General features: G+C 43.4%; 1 protein-coding gene across 1 annotated transcript; it reads right to left on the minus strand.

Moving 5' to 3' along the window:
• Positions 1-994: 994 nt before the first annotated feature.
• On the minus strand, positions 995-24,164 carry LOC134206836 (uncharacterized). Its single transcript, XM_062682568.1, has 4 exons — positions 23,987-24,164; positions 23,360-23,930; positions 22,985-23,139; positions 995-1,654 (listed from the first exon to the last, which is right to left on the minus strand). Exons 1-4 carry the CDS (start codon positions 24,101-24,103, stop codon positions 995-997), a joined length of 1,503 nt encoding a protein of 500 aa, XP_062538552.1. The 5' UTR covers positions 24,104-24,164.

Consider the following 24,164-nt stretch of genomic DNA (forward strand, 5'->3'; position numbering starts at 1 on the left):
CGCTCTACACTTTTGAACCTTACCAGCCAATAGCTACTGTAATCAGTGTCCATTGGAGCAATCTACACTTGTTCAACTTAATGCTTTTAAACCACAATGAACCGGCTACACCTGAATCATATAATTTGCCGCATTGTTGCATGATGTCTCTGTACCGAACCCATCAGGAGACCATGCACGAAATGAACACAGAATCGTTTTAACTCCATAGGTGTTGTGTTCTTGCCTTAGTAGTCTTATTATTCAATCGAACGAACTACAATGTTGTTGTTCCGACGTTTCGGTCCGGATTGGGGACCTTCTGCAGGGATAAAGGATGGTCGCTCTTGTCCTAATACTTGGGAAGTAACATTTCAAGTTTTATTCCACTCTTGGAATGGTTCTCACGATCAATTATAAGAACTAACAATAAAACTCATTATTACATGACAACCATCTGATGATCACTATAAGATTAAGATATGGCCAAGTGGCCCTCTCTAGATGACCACTATAAACCCAAGGTCGTAGCCAGAGGCGGGTAGGGAGGGGCCGTCGCCCCCCCTAAATTGAGGAAACATTGAACGGGTACTGAAATGAATTCCCTCAAACATGTGCACTTTACGATCCAATCATATACAGAAATAGGTGGTTGAAATTCAAAAGATTCCCAAAACTTATTAGGGCATCCAGGATCCATAATACAGGTATACCTCGATTATATGGACCCTCGATTATATGGACTTCGATTATATGACGAAATTCCGATGTTCGACGACGGGTTCGATTCGATGTTGGACGGTACGAGGAGGCTTCGGCTTGGCAGAGGCGCTAGGGCTTGACGGTGGGCGAAATTCCGATGCTCGGTGACGGGTTCGACTCGATGTTGGACGGTACGAGGAGGCTTCGGCTTGGCAGAGGCGCTAGGGCTTGACGGTGGGCGAAATTCCGATGCTTGGTGACGGGTTCAACTCGATGTTGGACGTTACGAAGAGGCTTCGGCCTGGCAGAGGCGCTAGGGCTTGACGGTGGGCGAAATTCCGATGCTCGGTGACGGGTTCGACTCGATGTTGGACGGTACGAAGAGGCTTCGGCTTGGCAGAGGCGCTAGGGCTTGACGGTGGGCGAAATTCCGATGCTCGGTGACGGGTTCGACTCGATGTTGGACGGTACGAAGAGGCTTCGGCTTGGCAGAGGCGCTAGGGCTTGACGGTGGGCGAAATTCCGATGCTCGGTGACGGTTTAGGCTCGATTTCGGCTGGTACGAGCGGGACTTCTTCGTCGGCGGCGGGCACGCTCGAATTTTGACGGAACAAGCTGGCTGGCCGTGTTCGGCGACGATTCCCGAATTGACTTCCTGGTGGTACAGGCTGGCTTGTGGCGTTGGCGACGGTCCCCGGCTTGATCTTGGACGAAGCACCCTGGCTTGTGGTGTACGCTGACTGTTTCCGGACTGCGAGCTGGCGTGGGGTTCGACGACGGTAAACGCTTGGCGAAAGCAATGGCCGACGGCTCGGAACAAAGGTGCGGTCCGGCCCGTTTCACAATGGCGGAACCTATCCACGTGGCTCGATCGGAACGCCGGCGATGTTGGAATGACCCCAATTCGGTCCGGAACTATCGTATGCGGCGGGAATTTGCGTGCGTTGGTTAGGGAATCGGTCCAACTTTCGCCCTGGGGAATGCCAAATCACCACCTGTATACGCCAAGGAATAGAAGAGCAGAAAAAGGCCCACTAGGACCTGCCCACGTGATTAGACCCCATGTGACGTCACTTTCTTGGCTCTCCTATTAAATATTCGATTGTCTAAAGACTAATTACCTTTTTGTTGAGTGTATATAATTCAAATACACTGGGTTTTTGTTCTGCTTAAACACTCCTATCTCTATCAACAATACGAAAAAACCGAACAATAGTTTTACTACACTTTTGACGTAGGATTTTTCTAACAAAGATCACCGTACTCACAATCTATTCCGTACTAATTTCGTGCCACCACTATTTGCTACTACTATTAACTAAGCCTTTTAGCTAATGACTTTAGTTTTTTATCTTTCCTGAAAAGAACAAGCACAACTTATAGTTTATACACCACATGTGACTTTAAACGTCACTAACTTTTATGAAATATTGGGGAAAAACACGGCGCGCACTACTACTCCCGCTTGTAGTCACGGACCGAATAATCTCCCTTGGCTAATAGCTGAGCTCAGCAGATCGAGAAATTACGACGAGGGTAACGATCATTGCCGAAGCTACCACTCATTTTGGCAACACTTCCGGTTCCATCTACTGGCAAGTGAGAGAACTAGGGTGGGCTCTCATATTTTGCCCACGCTCAAACCGCTGTAACGTGAGTTACCGGGTGTCGGAGTACACGGTGGTTTTGCAAGTGACCAAAATATACCTTGCGGCGGAAGCTGCAAGTTCAATTTGGAACCACTGGTTACAGCGTGAGGGATATATCTCTTGTTGGAACTAATAAAACCATTGCGAATTGCTTTATTTTTGGAGTTATTTGCAAAATTGGCCAAATTAGGAACATGGCCAAAACCGGTACAGTTCCCCTATATGAAATCCCACATTGAATCATATGTTCGGCTGACTGGATTAATTCACCATTTTCACGTTGGAAATGTCGTTGTACTTATATATTGCATTAATCAACAGCACCTCGACCACGTCCTTACAAATCTCTGCTATATGGAAACGAGAAGTGAATTGTCAGTCTGACAGTATGAGAAGCAAGTGATGAAATAAGGTTGCCGTATTTAACTGTTCGATCTTTGCTTTAAACCTTTTTCTGCTTTTGGTGCATGGAATTACGAGTAGAAGGGCAGATGACGCATTAACATCCAACAAATTCGACCCACGGATTTTGTTAGCAGTATGTCCAGGAAACTGGAAGAGTTTATTTCAATGTGTGCTAATTTTTTTTTCTGTATGAACTTGATTATGATTATTGAACTGTAAACTGTAAAATGAACTGTAAAAAACTGAAAAATCTACAAGAAGTCTTTATATTTAAATAAGTGTTGTCGTATATTCCTCGGCCGCATTCATATTTGTTCACCACAAGCTTGCGGATTATATTGATGCTTAAGGGCAGGAAAAGAAACTGAATATCCGGAATGTGAGTGTTGCTGTTTAACCGTTCAGCAAGCGAGTGATCCTTAAACGCTCATGCAGGATCACTTGGCCTAACATACACCCGATTTAGAATTGGAATTAGGTCAATTTTTCTTCAGTCGTTTCAGGTTCAAAAAAATATGGGTTTTGTAGGAAAGTTGACCTTGAACGAGTCAAAGAATAAAATGAGATAATAAAACGAACCACAATTTTTGACAGGAAGGGTCAATTGGCACTGGTAGATGGATAGGATCCCTTATTTACATTCATAAAAATTAATCCCTATCAAACGCAACTTGCAAGTTGCAAGCAGATCGGTTAAAGATAAGTGTCAGAAAAAGAGGCTGATTCTAAGCGTTCTTGTACATATTCAATAATGTATTTTGGCCATATCTTTTGAGCCCATAGTTCAATCCAGTCAATTTTCAATAGTAGACAATGGTATAAAATTTTTCATCCAAATCAATTTGCTGCTATCAAATCGATTGAGAACAAGTCCCAGCAAACACAAGATCGTATATCATAGCGAATATGTGTACAAAGTGGAGGCCATATACGCACATATTGCATGCAGTCAAATGGAGGAATGCGCCTATATCGCCTCCACCATGTATACTTATTCGCAAGTATATGCGACTTTGTGTTGGCTGGGGTGTCAGTACTTTTGTATAAATTTTGTTTTTCTATGCGAATAGGTATATAACTTTCTCGTACACTCAGTGTTTGCTTTGTTGCTAAAACAGGTAGGCACTGTAGTTAGAATTCCTACAAAAGTATATTATTGTGTACATTTTAAGCTTGGCAAACTCTCCATCACTAACGTAATCTTAGAATGGTGTGCAAGTTTGCGACTGGAAAAAGGTTACGTTCTTACAAAAGCTCATCATGTGCTGAGTTGTCATAAACAGGTCAAAACATGCGAATTGGACTGCAGGAAAATAAATGGATATTTTTTAGTGTATTAAGACTTATTTTCATCGTATAACATAAATTTTGAGAAAAAAAATTTGCTTCGATTATATGGAAAATTCGATTATATGGACTTTTTTGCATCGAAAAAGTCCATATAATCGAGGTATAGCTGTATATGAAAGTTCAAAACAACTCGAAACATTTCAGGCTCAAAAATTCTCCTTGAAATCCTCCCCTGGGAACTTTTGAATTCCTCCGGAAAGTTATCCACAAATTCTTCTGAAAATCGTTCGAAAATCCTTCTCATGTAATTGTAATTCCTCCTTATTTAGAACCCCCCACTATATATTTTTTAGGAAATTCACGAGAAAATTCCTTGAAGATTTCTTTTCTTCTCTCCAAGATTTACTTCTAGATATTTCTTCGGCTATTCTCTCTTCAGGAAGAATCCGGCATTTCCTTCAGGAATGCATTCGAGAGTTCCGTCAAGAATACATACGGAATTTCTTCCCAAAATTCTACTAAAAGTTTCTTCAAAAATTTATGAAGGAAATCCTCCGATTTAGCTCCATAATTTTACTTGTAAATGTATAAGAAATTCCTTCGGAAATTCTTCTAGGAAATTCTCCAGGCATTCCTCTCGGAACTCTTCCTTTAATTCCTCCGGGATTACTTCCAGGAAATTTTCCGGGAATAGCTCCAAACATTCAATAGCGAAACCATCTAGCATTCCAATCTGGAATTCTTTTCGCAATTACTTCAGAATATCCTTTGAGAAATCCTCTAGAAATATCTTCATGAATTTCTCCTGGAATTCGTCCAAGTATTTCCCCAGAAATTCTTACAGGTACTTCTCAAGGAATTCCTTCAGGAATTGCTCCGGGAGATTTACACGGAAGTGTACTAGAATTCCTTCCGGACTTCACTCAGAATTTACTCGGATATCTGCCAAGAGTTCTTCCAGAAATTCCTTCGGAAGAATCCGCAGGGATTTTCTTCAGCAATTCATCTGGGAATACTTTCAGGATTTCATCTGGGAATTTCTGCATTAATTCCTCCTGGTATTTTTCTGGGAATTCCTTCAGATATTATTTCGGAAATTCCTTTAGGAACTTCTCTACGAATTATTTCAGGACTTCCATGTGGGAATTCCTCCGGAAGTGCTTGTGGGAGTTCCTCCGTGAGTTCTTCCAGGAGTTTTTCCAAGAAATTCTCCGCTAATACCTCCAGGAACTTCACAGGCAATTCCTGGACGATATTTGGCAGGAATTTCACGGGAACTGGGATTTCGGAAGTTCCTTCAGAAATATTTTTTCTCTTCCTCTAGGGTATTTCACCGGATGTTCCTCTGAAATTCCACCAGTAGTTCCTTCGGGAATTCATTCAGGCTTTCTTCCAGGAATTCATTTAGCATTTATTTAGGCATTTATCTACAAATTCCTCCAGAAGTTCCTCGGAGAATTTCTCTGGGAGTTCTTACGGGAATTCCTCCGGGAGGTTCTTTCAAGAATTCTTCCAGGAGTTCCTCCTGGAATTCTTACAGAAGTTCCTTTGGGAATTCATCCTAGAATTCTTATGAGAGTTTCTCCTTCCTGTAGTTCTTCAATAAATTCCTCCAAAAGTTCCACCGGCAGTTCCTCCGAGAATTCTTCTGATAATTTCTCCGGAATTTACTATAGAAACTTCCCCGGGAGTTCCTCCGGAAATTACTCTGGGAGTTCCTTTTCAGAGAAACACCCGGAGAAACTGCCGGTGAAACTCCCGGAGGGATTCTCGTAGAAACTGCTGGTGGATCTCCCGGAGGAATTCCCGAAGGAACTGCCGGAGGAACTCCCGTAAGAACTCCCGGAGGAATTTCAGTAGGAACTCCTAGAAGAATTCCTAGAGGACCTCCCGGATGAGCTCCCAGAGAAACTATCGTAAGTACTTCGGGAGGAATTTTCAGCTTCATTTCTGAAGAAAGCCTAAATGATTTCCTGGAATAGCTTCTGGTGGAACTCCCGGAGTAATTTCCGGAGAAACTCCCTGATGAATTGCTGGTGGGTTTCCCGGAGGAACTCTCGAAGGAATTTTCTGGAAGAATTTCTGAAGAAACTCCCGGGAGAACTTTCAAAGGAATCCCGAGGAAACTACCAGAAGCATTCTCGGAAACAAGAGAATTCATCTTATAGACAAATCTCGTCTAGCTGAAACCTTTTTTGGGGTTTGTAGCTGGACCATCATCATCAGCAGAGGACCTCCCGGAGAATTCCCTGAGGAGCTCGCAGAGAAATTCTCGGAGGAGCTTCTGGTGGAAAATTTATATAAGTTCCTGAAGAAGCCTAAATAAATTCCAATTTTGCCAAAATTCTCGGAAGAATTTTCAGAGGAACTGTCGATAGAACTACCGGAATTATTCTCGAAGGAAATCCTAGGTCGAAGGAAATTCTTGGTCGAAATGCCGGTGGAACTCCGGGAAGAATTCCAGGAGGAATTTTCGGAGAAACTCCTGGAGGATCTACCAGTGGAAATCTTGAAGTTTCCACCGGAATTCTTTCAGGATTTCATTGCGAATTACTCTAGAAATTCCTCCGAAAATTCCATTGTTGATTTCATTTTCGGTATTATTTCTGTATAAATTTCTGGTGGAATTCCTTGAGAAACTCTTTGAAATTTTCACAATTTTCACAAGCATTTTATGGAATTTACACAAGAAGTTCGAAGATTTTTCGTGAAATTCTCAGGAATGTTTACTGGCAATTCTGCGGAATTTCCACGGAATATTGTTATTCTTAAAAATTATGGGAAACAGTATGAAATTATTTGAATTATTGTTTCAGAGTTTAGACCGACTATTGGGAAATTCAGCGCTCACCGGCTGAAGAACGAAAACGGCCTACGACTAATTGATTTCGCTGCCTCTAAGAATATGGCCATTCGCAGCACCTATTTCCAACACAGCCTTCCGTATCGGTACACCTGGAGATCACCACTGAAGACAGAATCACAAATCGACCACGTTCTGATTGAAGGACGGCACTTTTCCGACATTATCGACGTCAGGATATATCGTGGCGCTAACATCGACTCTGACAACTATCTAGTGATGGTAAAACTGCGCCCAAAACTATCCGTCATCAACAATGTTCGGTACCGACGACCGCCGCGGTACGACCTAGAGCGACTGAAGCAACCTGATGTCGCCACTGTATACGCGTAGTATCTCGAAGCAGCGTTGCCAGAAGAGGGTGAGCTCGATGAGGCCCTCTTTAGGACTGCTGGAATACAGTCAAAGCAGCCATTAACGACGCAGCGGAGAACAACGTTGGGTATATGGGTCGAAGTCGACGGAGCGATTGGTTCGACGAAGAGTGCAGACAGATCTGGAGGAGAAGGACGCAGCGCGGGCGGTCGCGCTGCAGCAAGGTACCCGGCAGAACGTGGAACGTTATAGACGGAAGCGGAGACAGCAGACCCGCCTTTTTCAGGAGAAGAAACGCCGCCTGGAAGAAGCGGAGTGCGAGGAGATGGAACAGCTGTGCCGTTCTCAAGAAACACGCAAGTTCTATCAGAAGCTCAACGCATCCCGCAAAGGCTTCGTGCCGCGAGCCGAAATGTGCAGGGATAAGGATGGGAGCATCTTGACGGACGAACGTGTGGTAATTGAAAGGTGGAAGCAGCACAACGAGGAACATTTGAATGGCGCTGAGAGTAAAGGCAGTGAAAGTCAAAGGCAGTGGAGGAGATGACCACCTCAGTTCAGCGGACGATGGAAGCTAAGCAGCCCTCACCTTGAGGGAAGTTAAGGATGCCATTCAACAGCTAAAGACCAATAAAGCAGCTGGTAAGGATGGTATCGGAGCTGAGCTCATCAAGATGGGCCCGGAAAAGCTGGCCACTTGCCTGCACAAACTGATAGTCAGAATCTGGGAAACCGAACAGCTACCGCAGGAGTGGAAGGAAGGGGTTATATGCCCCATCTACAAGAAAGGCGACAAACTGGAGTGTGAGAACTTTCGAGCGATCACCATCCTTAATGCCGCCTACAAAGTGATATCCCAGATCATCTTTAGTTGTCTGTCACCATTAGTGAACGAGTTCGTGGGAAGTTATCAAGCCGGCTTCGTTGACGGCCGCTCGACAACGAACCAGATCTTTACTGTACGGCAAATCCTTCAAAAATGCCGTGAATACCAGGTCCCAACGCACCATCTGTTCGTTGATTTCAAGGCGGCATACGACAGTATAGACCGCGTAGAGCTATGGATAATTATGGACGAGAACAGCTTCCCTGGGAAGCTTACCAGACTGATCAAAGCAACGGTGGATGGTGTGCAAAACTGTGTGAAGATTTCGGGCGAGCACTCCAGTTCGTTCGAATCGCGCGGGGGACTAAGACAAGGTGATGGACTTTCGTGCCTGTTGTTCAACATTGCGCTAGAAGGTGTCATGCGGAGAGCCGGGTGTAACAGCCGGGGTACGATTTTCAACAGATCCAGCCAATTTATTTGCTTCGCGGATGACATGGACATTGTCGGCCGAACATTTGCAAAGGTGGCAGAACTGTACACCCGCCTGAACGTGAAGCAATAAAAGTTGGACTGGTGGTAAATGCGTCAAAGACAAAGTACATGCTTGTGGGCGGAACCGAGCGCGACAGGGCCCGCCTGGGAAGCAGTGTTACGATAGACGGGGATACCTTCGAGGTGGTCGAGGAATTCATCTACCTCGGATCCTTGCTAACGGCTGATAACAATGTTAGTCGTGAAATACGAAGGCGCATCATCTGTGGAAGTCGGGCCTACTACGGGCTCCAGAAGAAACTGCGGTCGAAAAAGATTCGCCACCGCACCAAATGTGTCATGTACAAGACGCTTATGAGACCGGTTGTCCTCTACGGACATGAAACATGGACAATGCTCGAGGAGGACTTGCATGCACTCGGAGTATTCGAGAGACGGGTGCTTAGGACCATCTTTGGCGGTGTTCAAGACGACGGTGTGTGGCGGCGAAGAATGAACCATCAGCTCGCCCAACTCTACGGCGAACCCAGTATCCAGAAGGTAGCCAAAGCCGGAAGGGTTCGATGGGCAGGACATGTTGCAAGAATACCGAACAGCAACCCTGCAAAGATGGTGTTCACATCCGATCCGGCAGGTACGAAACGAAGTGGAGCGCAGCGAGCGAGATGGGCAAACCAGGTGCAAAACGACTTGGCGAGCGTGGGACGTATTCGAGGATGGAGAGATGCGGCCTCGAACCGTGCATTGTGGCGTCAAATTGTTGATTCAGTGTTATCTGTTTAGATGTTAACTAAATAAATGAATGAAATGAAATGAATGAATGTTTTCAAAGCTGTGAGGCTTTAATTATTTATTATCAGTTTATAGAAATTTAAAGCAAAATTAAAGTAGGTTTAAAATGCATTATGGTTACTTGAGTATTCTACTACTGCAATGTGTAAAAGGATAAACAGTTAATTAAAAAAAAAATAAATCAATTTTTTTTGACGCAATTCTCAACTCCCCTATAGTAGGTCATTTTACCCTACTTTTCCTTTTCTTTAGATTTTTTTCATTAATGGGCACTTCTTCTTAGCGTGGTCGACCTAATTGCATATAAAAAACGTGGTCTACTTTTTCGTAGCTAGTGCGACATTCCTTCCTTTGTTCCTTTTGATTCCTTCTATTGTTCTTTCTCGGATTCGGCATCGAAGAACATCCGTGACCGATCTTTGGTAAATTTCCTCATTGGATAGTACTAGCAGCGCTCTATTCACATGTTTAAACCGCTCGAGATAAACACTAAACAACGCATAGATCTTCTCCTCCTGCGTTATGGCAGAAAGCATCCGTTCGAGCTCCCTTATTCTGATGTCATACTCGTCGAAAATCTTTCAAAGCGAGTCTTGGTGCCGAAATTTATTAGAGGACATCCTCTCACACAAGTTAGTAGGCCTTGACTAAGACGTCTACAGCCTTTTTGACAGACTCCACACCGATAAACTTGTTGAGTACTTCGTTGTTGTCGAGCATGACGATCTCATCAAAAGCAACGTCATCTTCATCCCGTCTCCTTTGGGGGCAGCAGGGACTATGTCCGAGTGCTTGACGATCCCTCCCCAGGCCATCTGCGAGTTGTGGCGCCTGCCTAGGATGTGGTGGGGTTTGACAGTGGGCCCTGTTAAACCTCTATAAAAAGCTGCATGAATCCGCAAGTAGGCTCCGCCAAAGCGACCGTGTGCCACTCAAAGCGCACAAGCCCAAGTCCTGGGACGCTAAACAGCCCTGAAACGACGGCCCTCCGACGAGACAGGAGGTTTGCGCAGGCCCAATAAGCCGCCTTTAAAAACAACCATTACGAACGACATAGAAGATAATTATTAATACGACTCGATACAATCGGCAAAGACCTAGGCGACGAATAAAGGATCACGATTGGAAGCTGGAACATGGAACTGCAAGTCGTTAGGCTTTGCAGGTTGCGACAGGATAATCTACGATTAATTACATCCCCGCAACTTCAACGTCGTAGCGCTGCAGGAAATCTGCTGGACAGGACAGAAAGTGTGGAAAAGCGGGCATCGAGCGGATACCTTCTACCAAAGCTGTGGCTCCATCAACGAGCTGGGAACTAGCTTCATAGTGCTGGGCAAGATGCACCAACGCGTGATAGGGTGGCAGCCAATCAACGCAAGAATGTGCAAGCTGAGGATAAAAGGCCGTTTCTTCAACTATAGCATCATCAACGTGCACTGCCCACACGAAGGGAGATCCGATGACGAGAAAGAAGCGTTCTATGCGCAGCTGGAGCAGACATACGATGGATGCCCACTGCGGGACGTCAAAATCGTCATCGGTGACATGAACGCTCAGGTAGGAAGGGAGGAAATGTATAGACCGGTCATCGGACCGGATAGTCTGCATACCGTATCGAACGACAACGGCCAACGATGCATAAACTTTGCAGCCTCCCGCGGAATGGTAGTCCGAAGCACTTTCTTCCCCCGCAAGAATATCCACAAGGCCACATGGAAATCACCTAATCAAGTAACGGAAAACCAAATCGACCACGTTCTAATCGACTTCTCCGACATCACGAGTGCGAATATTGAATCCGACCACTACCTCGTTGCAGTATGCCTGCGCTCAAAACTCTCGACGGTGATCAACACGCGTCGGAGTCGTTCGTCGCGGCAGAACATTGGTAGACTAGCCCAAGACTACGCGCAGCAGCTGGAAGCGGCACATTCCAATGGAAAAGCAGCTAGGCGCAGCATCTCTTGAAGATGGCTGGAGAGATATTCGATCCGCCATTGGAAGCACCGCAACCGCTGCACTAGGCACGGTGGCTCCGGATCAGAGAAACGACTGGTATGACGGCGAATGTGAGCAGTTAGTTGAGGAAAAGAATGCAGCATGGGCGAGATTGCTGCAACACCGCACGAGGGCGAAGGAGGCACGATACAAACGGGCGTGGAACAGACAAAACTCGATTTTTCGAAGGAAAAGGCACCAGCAGGAAGATCGTGACCGTGAAGAGACGGAGCAACTGTACCGCGCTAATGACACACGAAAGTTCTATGATAAAAGTTGAGCCGTTCACGTAAGGGCAACGTGCCACTGTCTGATATGTGTAAGGACATAAACGGGAACCTGCTTACAAACGAGCGTGAGGTGACCCAAAGATGGTGGCAGCACTACGAAGAACACCTGAATGACGATGTGGCAGACAACGGTGGTGGTATGTTAATGAACCTAGGAGCACGCGCGCAGGACATGCGACTTCCGGCTCCGAATCTTCAAGAAATCCAGGAGGAGATCGGCTGGCTGAAAAACAACAAAGCCCCTGGAGTTGGAGAGAGCTACCAGGAGAGCTGTTTAAACACGGTGGTGAGGCACTGGCTAGAGCGCTGCACTGGGTGATTACCAAGGTTTGGGAGGATGAGGTTCTGCCGCAGGAGTGGATGGAAGGTGTCGTGTGTCCCATCTACAAAAAGGACGATAAGCTGGATTGTAACAACTACCGCGCAATCACATTGCTGAACGCCGCCTACAAGGTACTCTCCCAAATTTTATGCCGCCGACTAACACCAATTGCAAGAGAGTTCGTGGGGCAGTACCAGGCGGGATTTATGGGCGACCGCTCTACCACAGACCAGGTGTTCGCCATACGTCAGGTATTGCAGAAATGCCGCGAATACAACGTGCCCACACATCATCTATTTATCGACTTCAAAGCCGCATATGATACAATCGATCGGGACCAGCTATGGCAGCTAATGCACGAAAACGGATTTCCGCATAAACTGATACGGTTGATCAAGGCGACGATGGATCGGGGGATGTGCGTAGTTCGAGTTTCAGGGGCCTTCTCGAGTCCATTCGAAACGCGTAGAGGGGTACGGCAAGGTGATGGTCTTTCGTGTCTGCTATTCAACAGCGCGTTGGAGGGAGTAATACGAAGGGCACGAAATGATACGAGTGGTACGATTTTCTCGAAGCCCGTCCAGTTATTTGGTTTCGCCGACGACATTGATATAATGGCACGTAACTAGACATCAATACGTCGAAGACGAAGTACATGATAGGAAGAGGCTCAAGAGAGGTCAATGTAAGCCACCCACCAAGAGTCTCTATCGGTGGTGACGAAATCGAGGTGGTTGAAGAATTCGTGTACTTGGGCTCACTGGTGACCGCCGATAACGATACCAGCAGAGAAATTCGGAGGCGCATAGTGGCTGGAAATCGTACGTACTTTGGACTCCGCAAGACGCTCTGATCGCCGCCGTACCAAACTGACTATCTACAAAACGCTTATAAGACCGGTAGTTCTCTACGTGCACGAGACCTGGACGATGCTCGTGGAGGACCATCGCCCACTGGAGCTTTTGAAAGGAAAGTGCTGCGTACCATCTATGGTGGGGTGCAGATGGCGGACGGTACGTGGAGGAGGCGAATGAACCACGAGTTGCATCAGCTGTTGGGAGAACCATCCATCGTTCACACCGCGAAAATCGGTAGACTGCGGTGGGCCGGGCACGTATAGCCAGAATGTCGGAAAGTAATCCGGTGAAAATGGTTCTCGACAACGATCCGACGGGAACAAGAAGACGAGGTGCACAGTGGGCAAGGTGGATCGATCAGGTGGAGGACATTTCGCGGACCCTTCGTAGACTACGTGGTTGGCGACGTGCAGCCATGGACCGAGCTGAATGGAGAAGACTTTTATGTACAGCAAAGGCCACTCCGGCCTTAGTCTGGTAATAAAAAATAAATAATCCGTCTCCTTTCGCATCTTCTTTTGCTCTGTGCTAGCACCAGTGACAGAAGTGAAGAACGTTTTTCGGCGAGGGTTCTCACGAGCATGTGGAACTACTTCAGTTTAGCCACCGATGCTCAGTACACCACTTCCAAGTCCGAGACGCGCATTTTATCCATCGAAGAAGTTTTCGATCGATTTCTAGGTGAAATGGTCATCGGCAAAGCGCTCAGCTCCCTTCCTCAAGTCCAATTGTCCGTCAACGGTTTAGAACCAACATTCCGTTTGGAAGATGGCAGTATCACGGAATGGTGCTACCTGTTAATCACACGGTACCTTGACTACCAGTTAACCACTGGATGCTACTGGGCTAATAACCTTTGTGGAGAATGTTTCTTCCAAAATAACACTCGGAATATTACGTTTCATATATACATATATATATATATATATATATATATATATATATATATATATATATATATATATTTATATATATATATATATATATATATATATACAAATCACCGTTGACATACTCAAATCATCAGAATAAATATACGAATAAATATATTATTAACAAACTAACGTTCAATTATGTGTTCAATCATTTTGGAAGATGCTTTGTGGTCAAGTGGAACTCGTGAAGCCATAAGTTTATTGGCATGCTACATTCTTCTACAACAGTTCAAGCATACTTATCGTGGAAGTCAGAAAATTATTAGCCCTTCAACAGTATAACCCATAAAATACAATTTGTAATATATGTATGTGAATCTTCCGTACGCAAGTCAATGGCCCTAACGACGAATCATAAATTATGCCTAGTTTTAATTTTGCAGTTTTAATCACAGTTCATGATACACTCCGATTGCCCGTGGCTCCGAGTAACACAATAAGAACGGAGCTAAGCGAAAACTTTCCCCATTTCCCTAATTCCTTAAGAGCCTTTTCCCTTAGTTCCTGTTCCAGCAAGGTGCAGCACTTCTCTATCTATTCCGTACGAAGCAAAGATAAACGGGGCTCCACCGTCGTCATCGTCTTTACATCCTTTGCTCAACCAGCACAGTCAGTGTGTGGACGGCTTGGTGGTTCTTTACCGTTCGGCAAGCGTTGCACAGCCCGCCCTGAGCACACTGCTAGACTTTTGTTCGATCCACCGCAGGTATTCTTTAGGTTGAAAATATATCTAGCACCAAGCCAACGTAGCGTACCGAGTTGCAGTGACTCTACGCCAGGCACAAGACATGGCAAGCCAGATAAGAAATATGCTATCTTATCGATCGCGACTGGCTCGCCTCTCAAGGAAGAGGACTACAGAATCTTCCTTCCAACGACCGGTAGATTGTTTCCATCCTTAAAAAGCTGATACTTGGAGCGAAACGCTTCGCTCTGTTTTGGTGGGTGTTCGTTAAACTATTTCGATTTTGAAAACTATAGTTATAAACCAAACTCGCAGAGTAAGAAAATTTAAGAATCGTTTACAATTCTCCCTGTTTGTGCTACGAAGCCGCCAAGTACGGAAGCGAATGTGAGCGATAATTATCAGCGATAAATTTTCACCTTCCAAGACGAATGAATGAGTGAAATTATAATACAGAAAAAGTGGCTCTATGTTGCGCACAATGATGTTGCTAGGATTTCCAATTGTTAACGGACCCAGGTTTTGTATTAGACAATTTATCTTAAAATATTCTTTTACTACTGGTATCGGATTTTCATGAATGACACCATGTGCAGATGGATTTGAAACATTTAATTTTAGCTTCATTTTCAATGTAACACTATTGAAATACATCAATCAGTGGGTTAAATGAACCTGACATTACTTCGTATTGGATTACAGCATTATTATCCATAATTCATTCATTTGAGGCGACATTATTAGTCTTACTCATTTCTGTGACAGACGCACTAGAGCGAATTGGACACATTTGACAGACTGAAGGCATCATAGCAGAAGCAGACCCAGAGACTCATGGAGACGCAGTAATGTTATGCCAGACCATTGAGTCAAATTAAGTTTTTCAAATTGAACATAAATACCTAAATGTTACACGAATGGTCAAGTAATACTCTAATATTTATCACGACTCAGTTACTGACTTGCTAATTTGAATCACTCTGACTACGCCCGTGGTACTGCCACCTTCAGTAGCGTGTCGGTTGAAGAAAAACCAATGGAGAACCCCAATTCTCTCATACCGTCACCTGAGAATCACATTGATAAACATCTAACGAGCTGTAAAATTGCTCTATTCTGGTTCGCGTAAAGGGGTTGCGCAGTTCCCAGTAATTTGTTCAGACGGTAGCAACCGCCGACATCCGTTCCGGACATTCGGTAGATGGGGGCCAAATTTTGACAGCATTAGACGGATGCTTCCCAACCGGAGGCAATAAAATATAGCGATTAGAACGGAAATTGGCAGCGATTGGGTATCTGACTGGGTCTCACCACGTTGGAATGCGATTACAACGTTAATGGATTTGTGCATCACCGTAAGGGTGTGATGGTTTGACATTAGAAAAGTGTAATATTACGTTCGCCTGGAACCTATAAAACAATATGAAAGTAGATCTTAACTTAATTCTATTATCAATTCGATTGAAATTAAACCTGATTAATCCACATAGCACGTTTGATATAAAAGGTGAGCTGTATTTCTAAAATTAAGTCCAAAATATCAACGTTGGGTGGATAGGCCCATTTTTTCACAATTGATTATATTCATTCCAAGAAACCCCCTCCATCGCACCTTGTTGCGATTTAGAGTATAAGTGCCATTTTTACACATTTTTACACTATACACGTTTTAACATAAGTAATTTGGCCATTACTTCTGACCAGGCCAATTTTCAATAGGAATAATGGGACAAAACTCTTCGTCGAATGTAATTCGTTGCGATCAAATTAGCTGTAGGTTTGAGGTAACTACTGGAATACCTCATTTTTGCCAAGACGTTTTTTCTTCAGCTATGCGCTGTTCTTTCCTTTGTACAATACTCGAAATCCCACATACCGAGAGAGAATAATGAATGACAGCTAAGGTTTTTGATGTGGTTTATCACCATCAAGGTAGTCAGTGAGTCAGGCAAAATCAAGAGAACACATAAGCAGCACCCATCCAATGGAAACCAAAATCAAACAGGGAAAAAAATAATGAAAAATTTACTCACCTGCTTCTTTCTCGCTGTCACCGGCTTTGGTGTTTAATTTTTGAAATGAGCAGCTGACATTGGCCGTAAGCACAGTGTTGCCAAAAAAGATTTGAGATCAATATGTCCTTCACAGGGCACGGCGAATGCTGCGTAAAGCGTACCATTGGTACTTCGCGTACCTGAAGGAATAAAATAGACCCCATCTCGCGGTCCTTAGCCACTTACCCGGCAACTCCTATCCCGGCCGGGATACGAGCAACCTTAGAGAAGATCGGGTAACCAACCCCGGTTGGAACTATGGTCGTATGCTGACAGGGAAGGGGAGGTTTGCTCCTCTCCGGAGGAGCAAATATTACTGAGCGTTTGTTCTCCATGTTAGGGGCGGCTGTTCATCATCCGAGTGCCAGCGAGGGACTCTAAGTGAAACTGTGCACTATGGTCCATCGGGAATCAGGAGGAATGGTCCTCCGAAAATTTAGAGGGTTTGGTGTCAGGCCCTGTAAGCCAGCCTTTAAAAATCATAAGCAACGAACAATCAACAAGAGAGTACGGACCGGAACCATCGGCGAAGACCAATGCGACGAAAAGGGACTAGCGATTGGAAACTCGGTTCGTGGAACTGCAAATCTCTCAACTTCATCGGGAGCACACGCATACTCGCCGATATTCTCAAGGACCGTAGATTCGGCATCGTAGCGCTGCAGGAGGTTTGTTGGAAGGGATCAATGGTGCGAACGTTTAGAAGTAATCATACCACCTACCAGAGCTGCTACAACTCACACGAGCTGGGAACAGCTTTCATAGTGATGGGCGATATGCAAAGGCGTGTGATCGGATGGTGGCCGATCAATGAGAGAATGTGCAAAAGCCGGATCTTCAACTTCAGCATAATCAACGTCCATAGTCCACATTCCGGAAGCACTGATGATGAAAAGACGCATTCTACGCGCAGCTGGCACGTGAGTACGACAGCTGCCCAAGCCACGACGTCAATATCATCATAAGAGATTAGAACGCTCTGGTTGACCAAGAGGAGGAGTTTAGACCGACTATTGAGAAGTTCAGCGCTCACCGGCTGACGTACGAAAACGGCCTACGACTAATTGATTTCGCCGCCTCCAATAATATGGCCATTCGTAGCACCTACTTCCAACACAGCCTTCCGTATCGGTACACCTGGAGATCACCACTGCATACAAAATAACAAATCAACCACGTTCTGATTGATGGACGGCACTTCTCCGACATTATCGACGTCATCAACTCTGACCACTACTATCTGGTGATGGTTAAACTGCGCCCAAAATTATCCGTTATCAACAATGACGACCACCGCGGTACGTCCTAGAGCGACTGAAGCAACCTGATGTCGCCACTGCATACGCGCAGCATTTCAAGGCAGCGTTGCCGGAAGAGGGTGAGCTTGATGGGGCCCCTTTTGAGGACTGCTGGAATACAGTCAAAGCAGCCTTTAACGACGCAGCGGAGAACAACGTCGGGAGTGTGGGATGAAGAATTAGCAGAAGCATTGTGCGAGCAAAAGCGCGAGGTGGGGACTGGCATGGTCATTGTGGCAGCCATTTTTGGACTCTGTCGTAAGTCACCTTAAACACGTTTAGTGGATAGACAAACATATTCCAAATAGTCGTCAATTCCAAAGTCATATACAAACTTCAATATTTTGCGCTGCGGCAAGTTGTTCGTAGTGATTGATATTTACGGCGTCTTTTTGAACATAGCCAGATCGAGAGGCAACCATGTTGGGTTTGTTTAGAGTCCCACCCAACACCATGAGTAGTCAGTAATCTTCGAGCGGCATACGATCACTGTGGCTGGAAGTACCTGCAACATTTCATAGAAGTTTTCTTCCTCTATCAAGCTCCACTACATCCTAGGCTAGTTTCACAACTCGTAGTGACCAGGAGAGTAAATGTCCAGTCATGTTAATGTCCTTGTTTTTTAGATTGAATTAAATGTAGAAATGGCAAGAATATAAATATAAACAAAACATCGTAAATTTAGAACCCGCCAGCTTTGATCACTAGCCCGGAAAATATTCATTGGAGGCGCATTCAAATTTCCCGGCTTCCAAATTTTTCTTGCAATGCGTAATATCAAAAGTAACAGCGTTGCTAAATCATCTGGACAAGTGTTTGCATATCTCTCATTATAGGATCCCTAGTATGAATTGAATTACTTATTTCGTAAAAGGTACACAACCACACAAAAATCAGTTTTTTTTTTGTAGCAGGCTCATGTCTCTGGCTCTTCAATATTTTGCACTCGATAATGGTGGCCTCTTGAGTTCCGACGAGTTCCTTTTTTACAATCAAGAGGTAAACAATATTTAAAAATTTTCATCAACGTAGGCTTTGATTTATTGAAAAATGTTGGCCATTTGTTTAGAATCGGTGCCGATCGATAATTTAAAAAGGGACCAAGCCACAAATTCACTTCGCTATTTCAGGATCCGTTTTTTGGTTGGTTTCTCATTCTTGACGTTGTAGCAAGTAGCTTTTAGAATAAAAATCGGAAATTAAAATAACTTGGGGCCCTCCTTAGCCGTGCGGTAAGAAGCGCGGCTACAAAGCAAGACCATGCTGAGGGTGGCTGGGTTCGATTCGGTGCCGGTCTAGGCAATTTTCGGATTGGAAATTGTCTCGACTTCCCTGGGCATAAAAGTATCATCGTGTTAGCCTCATGATATACGAATGCAAAAATGGTAACTTGGCTTAGAAACCTCGCAGTTAATAACTGTGGAAGTGCTTAATGAACACTAAGCTGCGAGGCGGCTCTGTCCCCCAGTGTGGGGATGTAATGCCAATAAGAGAAGAAGAAATTAAAATTATTAAACTAAATATTAGTTTTTATTTAAATTGAATTCGATCAAACCCACCGCGCGATCTGAAGTCAAATACAGTTAAACCTCCATGAGTCGATGTTCTATGACTCGATATCGACTAATGGAAGCAAATTATTCCATACTAAAAAATATTCTCTGGGTTACTGTGATGGTCCCTCCAAAGAGCTTTCCAAGAATTTTCCATTCTACATCTCGATATTTCTATGAGTCGATGGTCCCTCAATATCGACTCATGGAGGTTTGACTGTATTTGGGAATCATCTTGGACTGCAAACTTAAATGGAATTCTCATCTAAAGCAAGCCCTAGGCAAAACAACAACTGCTCTATGGATTAGTAGTTTATGGTAATAAATGGGGCCTTAGACCTAATACGATCTTTTGGATATATACGGCCATTATTAGACCCAGAAATACATATGCTTCCAATATGTGGCCAAAAACTAAAGAAAAGTGTGCGATGAAGAAGCTAGATAAACTACAAAGACTAGCAACTATATCCACAACTGGTGCGCTACGTAGTACACCTACAAACGCTGTAGATGCAATGCTCAACCTTCTCCCATTACATCAGTACGTTCAGTTAGAGGCCGAGAAAGCAGCGCTACGACTTCAACGAACGACTTCTTTTTACGATGATAATGCAAAAGGGCATTTACGGATTTTGAAAGAAATATCGATAACTCCATTAGTTACAGTCAATAATGACTGGATGGAAACAAAATTTAACTTCAATCGACTATTTAATGTGGAAGCCCCAGACCGCACTATATGGAGCGCAGGAGGACCACAAATTCGCTCAGGATCCATTAATTTCTATACCGATGGATCAAAACAAAACGATCTTGTAGGAGCTGGTGTGACAGGTCCTGGTATAAATATATCCGTTTCAATGGGAAAATGGCCAACCGTTTTCCAGGTTGAGGTACAAGCAATTTTGGAATGCACTACAGTCTGTTTAACAAGAAACTATAAGCATGCTAATATATGTATTTTTTCAGACAGTCAAGCAGCATTAGTTTACTACAACAGTTGTCTAGTAGAAATACAGTTAATCTGTACTGGGTGCCTGGACACTGTGGAATAGATGGAAATGAGAATGCAGATGAGTTGGCCAGGTCAGCATCATTTAAACAATTTCTAGGACCAGAGCCATTTTGTGGAGTCTCCTCAAGCTCTTTCAAAATGGAACTCAGGAACTGGGAAAAAATGATGATAAATAGGAACTGGAATAATTCCACAATAGCCCGTCAAGCTAAAAGATTCTTAACACCAAATGCGTTAAACACACAAAAGCTTCTCGCTTTGTCAAAAAAGATCTGTGTACTTATATAGGTTTAATAACAGGACATTTCTCGGCGAAATATCATTTAAAACTAATGAAGAAGGCCGAAGATGATGTTTGCCGTTTTTGTAATGAGGACTGTGAGACCTCTGAGCATTTATTATGCAGTTGTGCTGCACTTATCAACAGAAGAATCAAGTTCTTTGATAAGGGTATCTTACAGCCATCTGAAATATGGTCTTTATCTCCATGTAAGGTGGTGCGGTTCATACGTCACATCTTTCAATGCTGGGATAATACCTAAAATCATGTGTTGAAAGTCACTTCTTATAGCACTTATCACCTTGAACAGGTAAATATTAAACGGTTGGTATATCACAATAGATCTAAAGAATGGTCGCAGTGAAAATCACCCAACAGAAAAAAAGAACCCACCGCGCATCACACGCGAGTGAACAAGAGCCCTACCACTTGACATAACAAAATGTAAATGAGTCTCCAACTGAGTGCCTGACTATAGTTCACCTACATATTTCGATTTGGCGGTTGATCTCTCGAGCAATGCAAAAATCGTGCGGGCAGCGACCCCACTAAAATCCGTTCAGGGTCTATTAACCTTTTGCTCGTATCCCTCCCATCCATAAACTTCTGAGCGGGTAGTAAACAGGCTGATTATGACTGTTAGCTAGAATGAGAAAAAAAAATAGCGAGAGGTGTAACTGTTGAGAGGACGATTCAATAACTCGGCTTATCACGGAAATTCAACTTTGTTGTTTTCTTGATATCCGGTGCCGAAGATCGCGAAAAAGGGGTAAGTCTTTTCTCGATCACTTTGAACTGATTAGTGGAAGAGGCAGCAGTGATTCCGAAGTTGTCCTCGCGCCGTGGTTTGAATTTTGAGGTAGAAGTGATTTAAATTCGTTCAATCAGTTTGCTTTAACAAAATCCTTTCCCAGATCGTAGATAGTCGTAAAGTATATTTCGTGCAGTGAGAAGGCGTGCAAACACTGCCGAACAAGAAAGGTAAAACGTGTGTGGAATTAGTGTGTGCGATAAAGCTTTAAAACGTGCATGTGCAACGGTTCTTTTAAATTCCTACACCCAACCAGCGGATCTTAGATTTTCTAACAATTCTGTATAAGAATCTACCAACACCTGTATAAGAATTGGGCATATGCGAAATTGTTAGATTCTTATACAAGGATTGTATAAGAATCTATCAATTTTGTAAGCTTTTCTAACAATATTTGGTTGATAGCTTACATTGTTTGTATAAGAATCTAACAATTTCGCATATGCCCAGTTCTTATACAAGTTTTGTTAGATTCTTATTCAGAATTGTTAGAAAATCTAACAATCGCCGGTTGGGTGTATCTATAAAGGTTCGTGGCCAGATCTTTTCTGTACGGCAAATCCTTCAAAAATACCAGGTCCCAACGCACCATCTGTTCGTTGATTTCAAGGCGGTATACGACAGTATAGACCCGACTAGAAGAGCAATCAAAATTTTATCAGATTTTGTTATGATGTTATACTAAATTCTTCTAACAAAATTTTATATAAATTTGATGCAGGATTTTGTAGAAATAACTTATTTCATATCAAAACTCTTTCATGACCTAACAAAAAATAGCATATTTTGTTACAATTATTTATAAAAATAACACATCATGTTATGTATCTCAGCTCCAAAATAACTAGATTATAACACAATCTGTTATAAAACATAACACAAATATAACTCAATAAGATATTAATAATGACATACTTTGTAACATAATTATAACAGGATGTGATATTTAACGCAATACCTTTTGGGTATATTTTCGATTGTAAAAATAACACTAATAATATTCGTTTTTATGAAGTTTATTCGTTAATTCGTTAAAACAGGTTCAAATGTCCGAAATCATTAAAACGTTTGAATTGAATGAAAGTAAATCAGCATATCACGCCACTGACTACAATGTCACGATTGACAAATTAAAAATTTCTTTGAAAATTGGCTTATCACGGGAGCACGGGATCAAATCACTTGTTGCCGTAACATGAAAAAACTCGAGTCATTGGAGAACGACAATCCTTCATTTTTGTTCCAGCGAATCTCCTTGGTAACGATGATGCTTGGCAAAACGCACTTGAAGAGAATATGCTTTAGTTCTATAATACATGTATTTTTTATGTACTCACTCTCAATATATTCCATTTTTTCCAAATCAAGACAAATTTTCTCGGCAGTTCCAATTTCTCGGCATGATTGATCGCTTCCCTTGCGACCATTTAGATTATTCGACATACGACCAGTGCAGACATGTTCTAAAGTTCTTCGGGGCAGATTTACAGCAGCAGTAATTGAATGAATATGTAATTCCTTCCTCCAGCAAATTCTTCAATTTGCATTCATCGGGAAATCTTGCCTCTTCTGTAAAAACATCATCCCGCGGATCAGTTACCGAAATGCAACGGACGCTGCTTTCTTCGTTCAAACGTTTGAGTTTCTTGTTTTGGGATAACAGAATACTGTTTTGCTGGATCAAACGATCTATTTTTGGCTGCTGCCCGCATACACAAACTATAAATGGAAGTGATAATGAATTGCATGTATTATCAAATCTTTATTTAGCTTTTAAAAGGATCGAAGTAAAAATTTTAAAAAAATATTCTTCAATATAGTCGCATTAGCTATTTTTATAGCTGTTCACCAATACAGATTGATAGTATTGAGTGGACTTGTCTTGCAAAAAATCCTTCCATCCTTTTGAAATCGTAAGCTAGGATTAGGAAATACTTACCACCGGCTGATTGTTCTGTCATAGAAGCTGGTAAAGGTGCTCTCATCTCAAAAGGGCACTCGCTGATCAAATCATGATCCGTATCGGACATATCGATGTCTGAACGTACAACCGTCGAAATTGCTGCGCTGCTGCTAATATAAGTTTTCTTGTATTTAGGGAATGACTTTTGACTGGGCTCTGTGGTTCGCGTTGGTTCGCCTTTCGAAACCGGTCTTGCTGTGTAACTTTTTATGATAGGAGCTTCTTTGTCAACACGAGCCAATGAGTTACCTTTAGCCCTTCCTACCACTTTCGCAGAATCGGTCAGTTCAATGCTCACGCTACTGTCATCTACATCGCTTTCCGTATCTGAATTCCAATCCCGTAGTAGGTTAGATCGGATGTCCAGCAGATGCTTGTTGTGATCATCGTCCATATCGATCAACGGGACTCTGACTGCGGATTTTTCTGCATGTTGTGTTCTTGCTTCCGATGGCGGCTGTATCGTTGCTGGAACTGGTGCTACAGATGTTTCTTTTTCGTCGGCCCACTTTTGGATTGGCACGGCCCGGATTTGCAATGGTCTCGGCTATAAAGAAAGAGTTTGTTTTATTTGAGGTTAGGCTAAAACAACAAAAACATTACCTGTTCAGGATCCAACAAAAACTCCAAGTTTTTAGTTTTCGCTTCATTCCGGACGTTTTTGTTCGTGGATTTTTTGGCTGCTCGTTTCTGTGTAGGTTTTCTCGCCGTTTTTCCCATTTTATTATTTAACCGCAACACGAAAAATCCCGACACATGCTGAAACTAATAGGAAGGTAAA

This window comes from Armigeres subalbatus, chromosome 1, assembly GCF_024139115.2.
Source record: "Armigeres subalbatus isolate Guangzhou_Male chromosome 1, GZ_Asu_2, whole genome shotgun sequence".
Taxonomy (NCBI): domain Eukaryota; kingdom Metazoa; phylum Arthropoda; class Insecta; order Diptera; family Culicidae; genus Armigeres; species Armigeres subalbatus.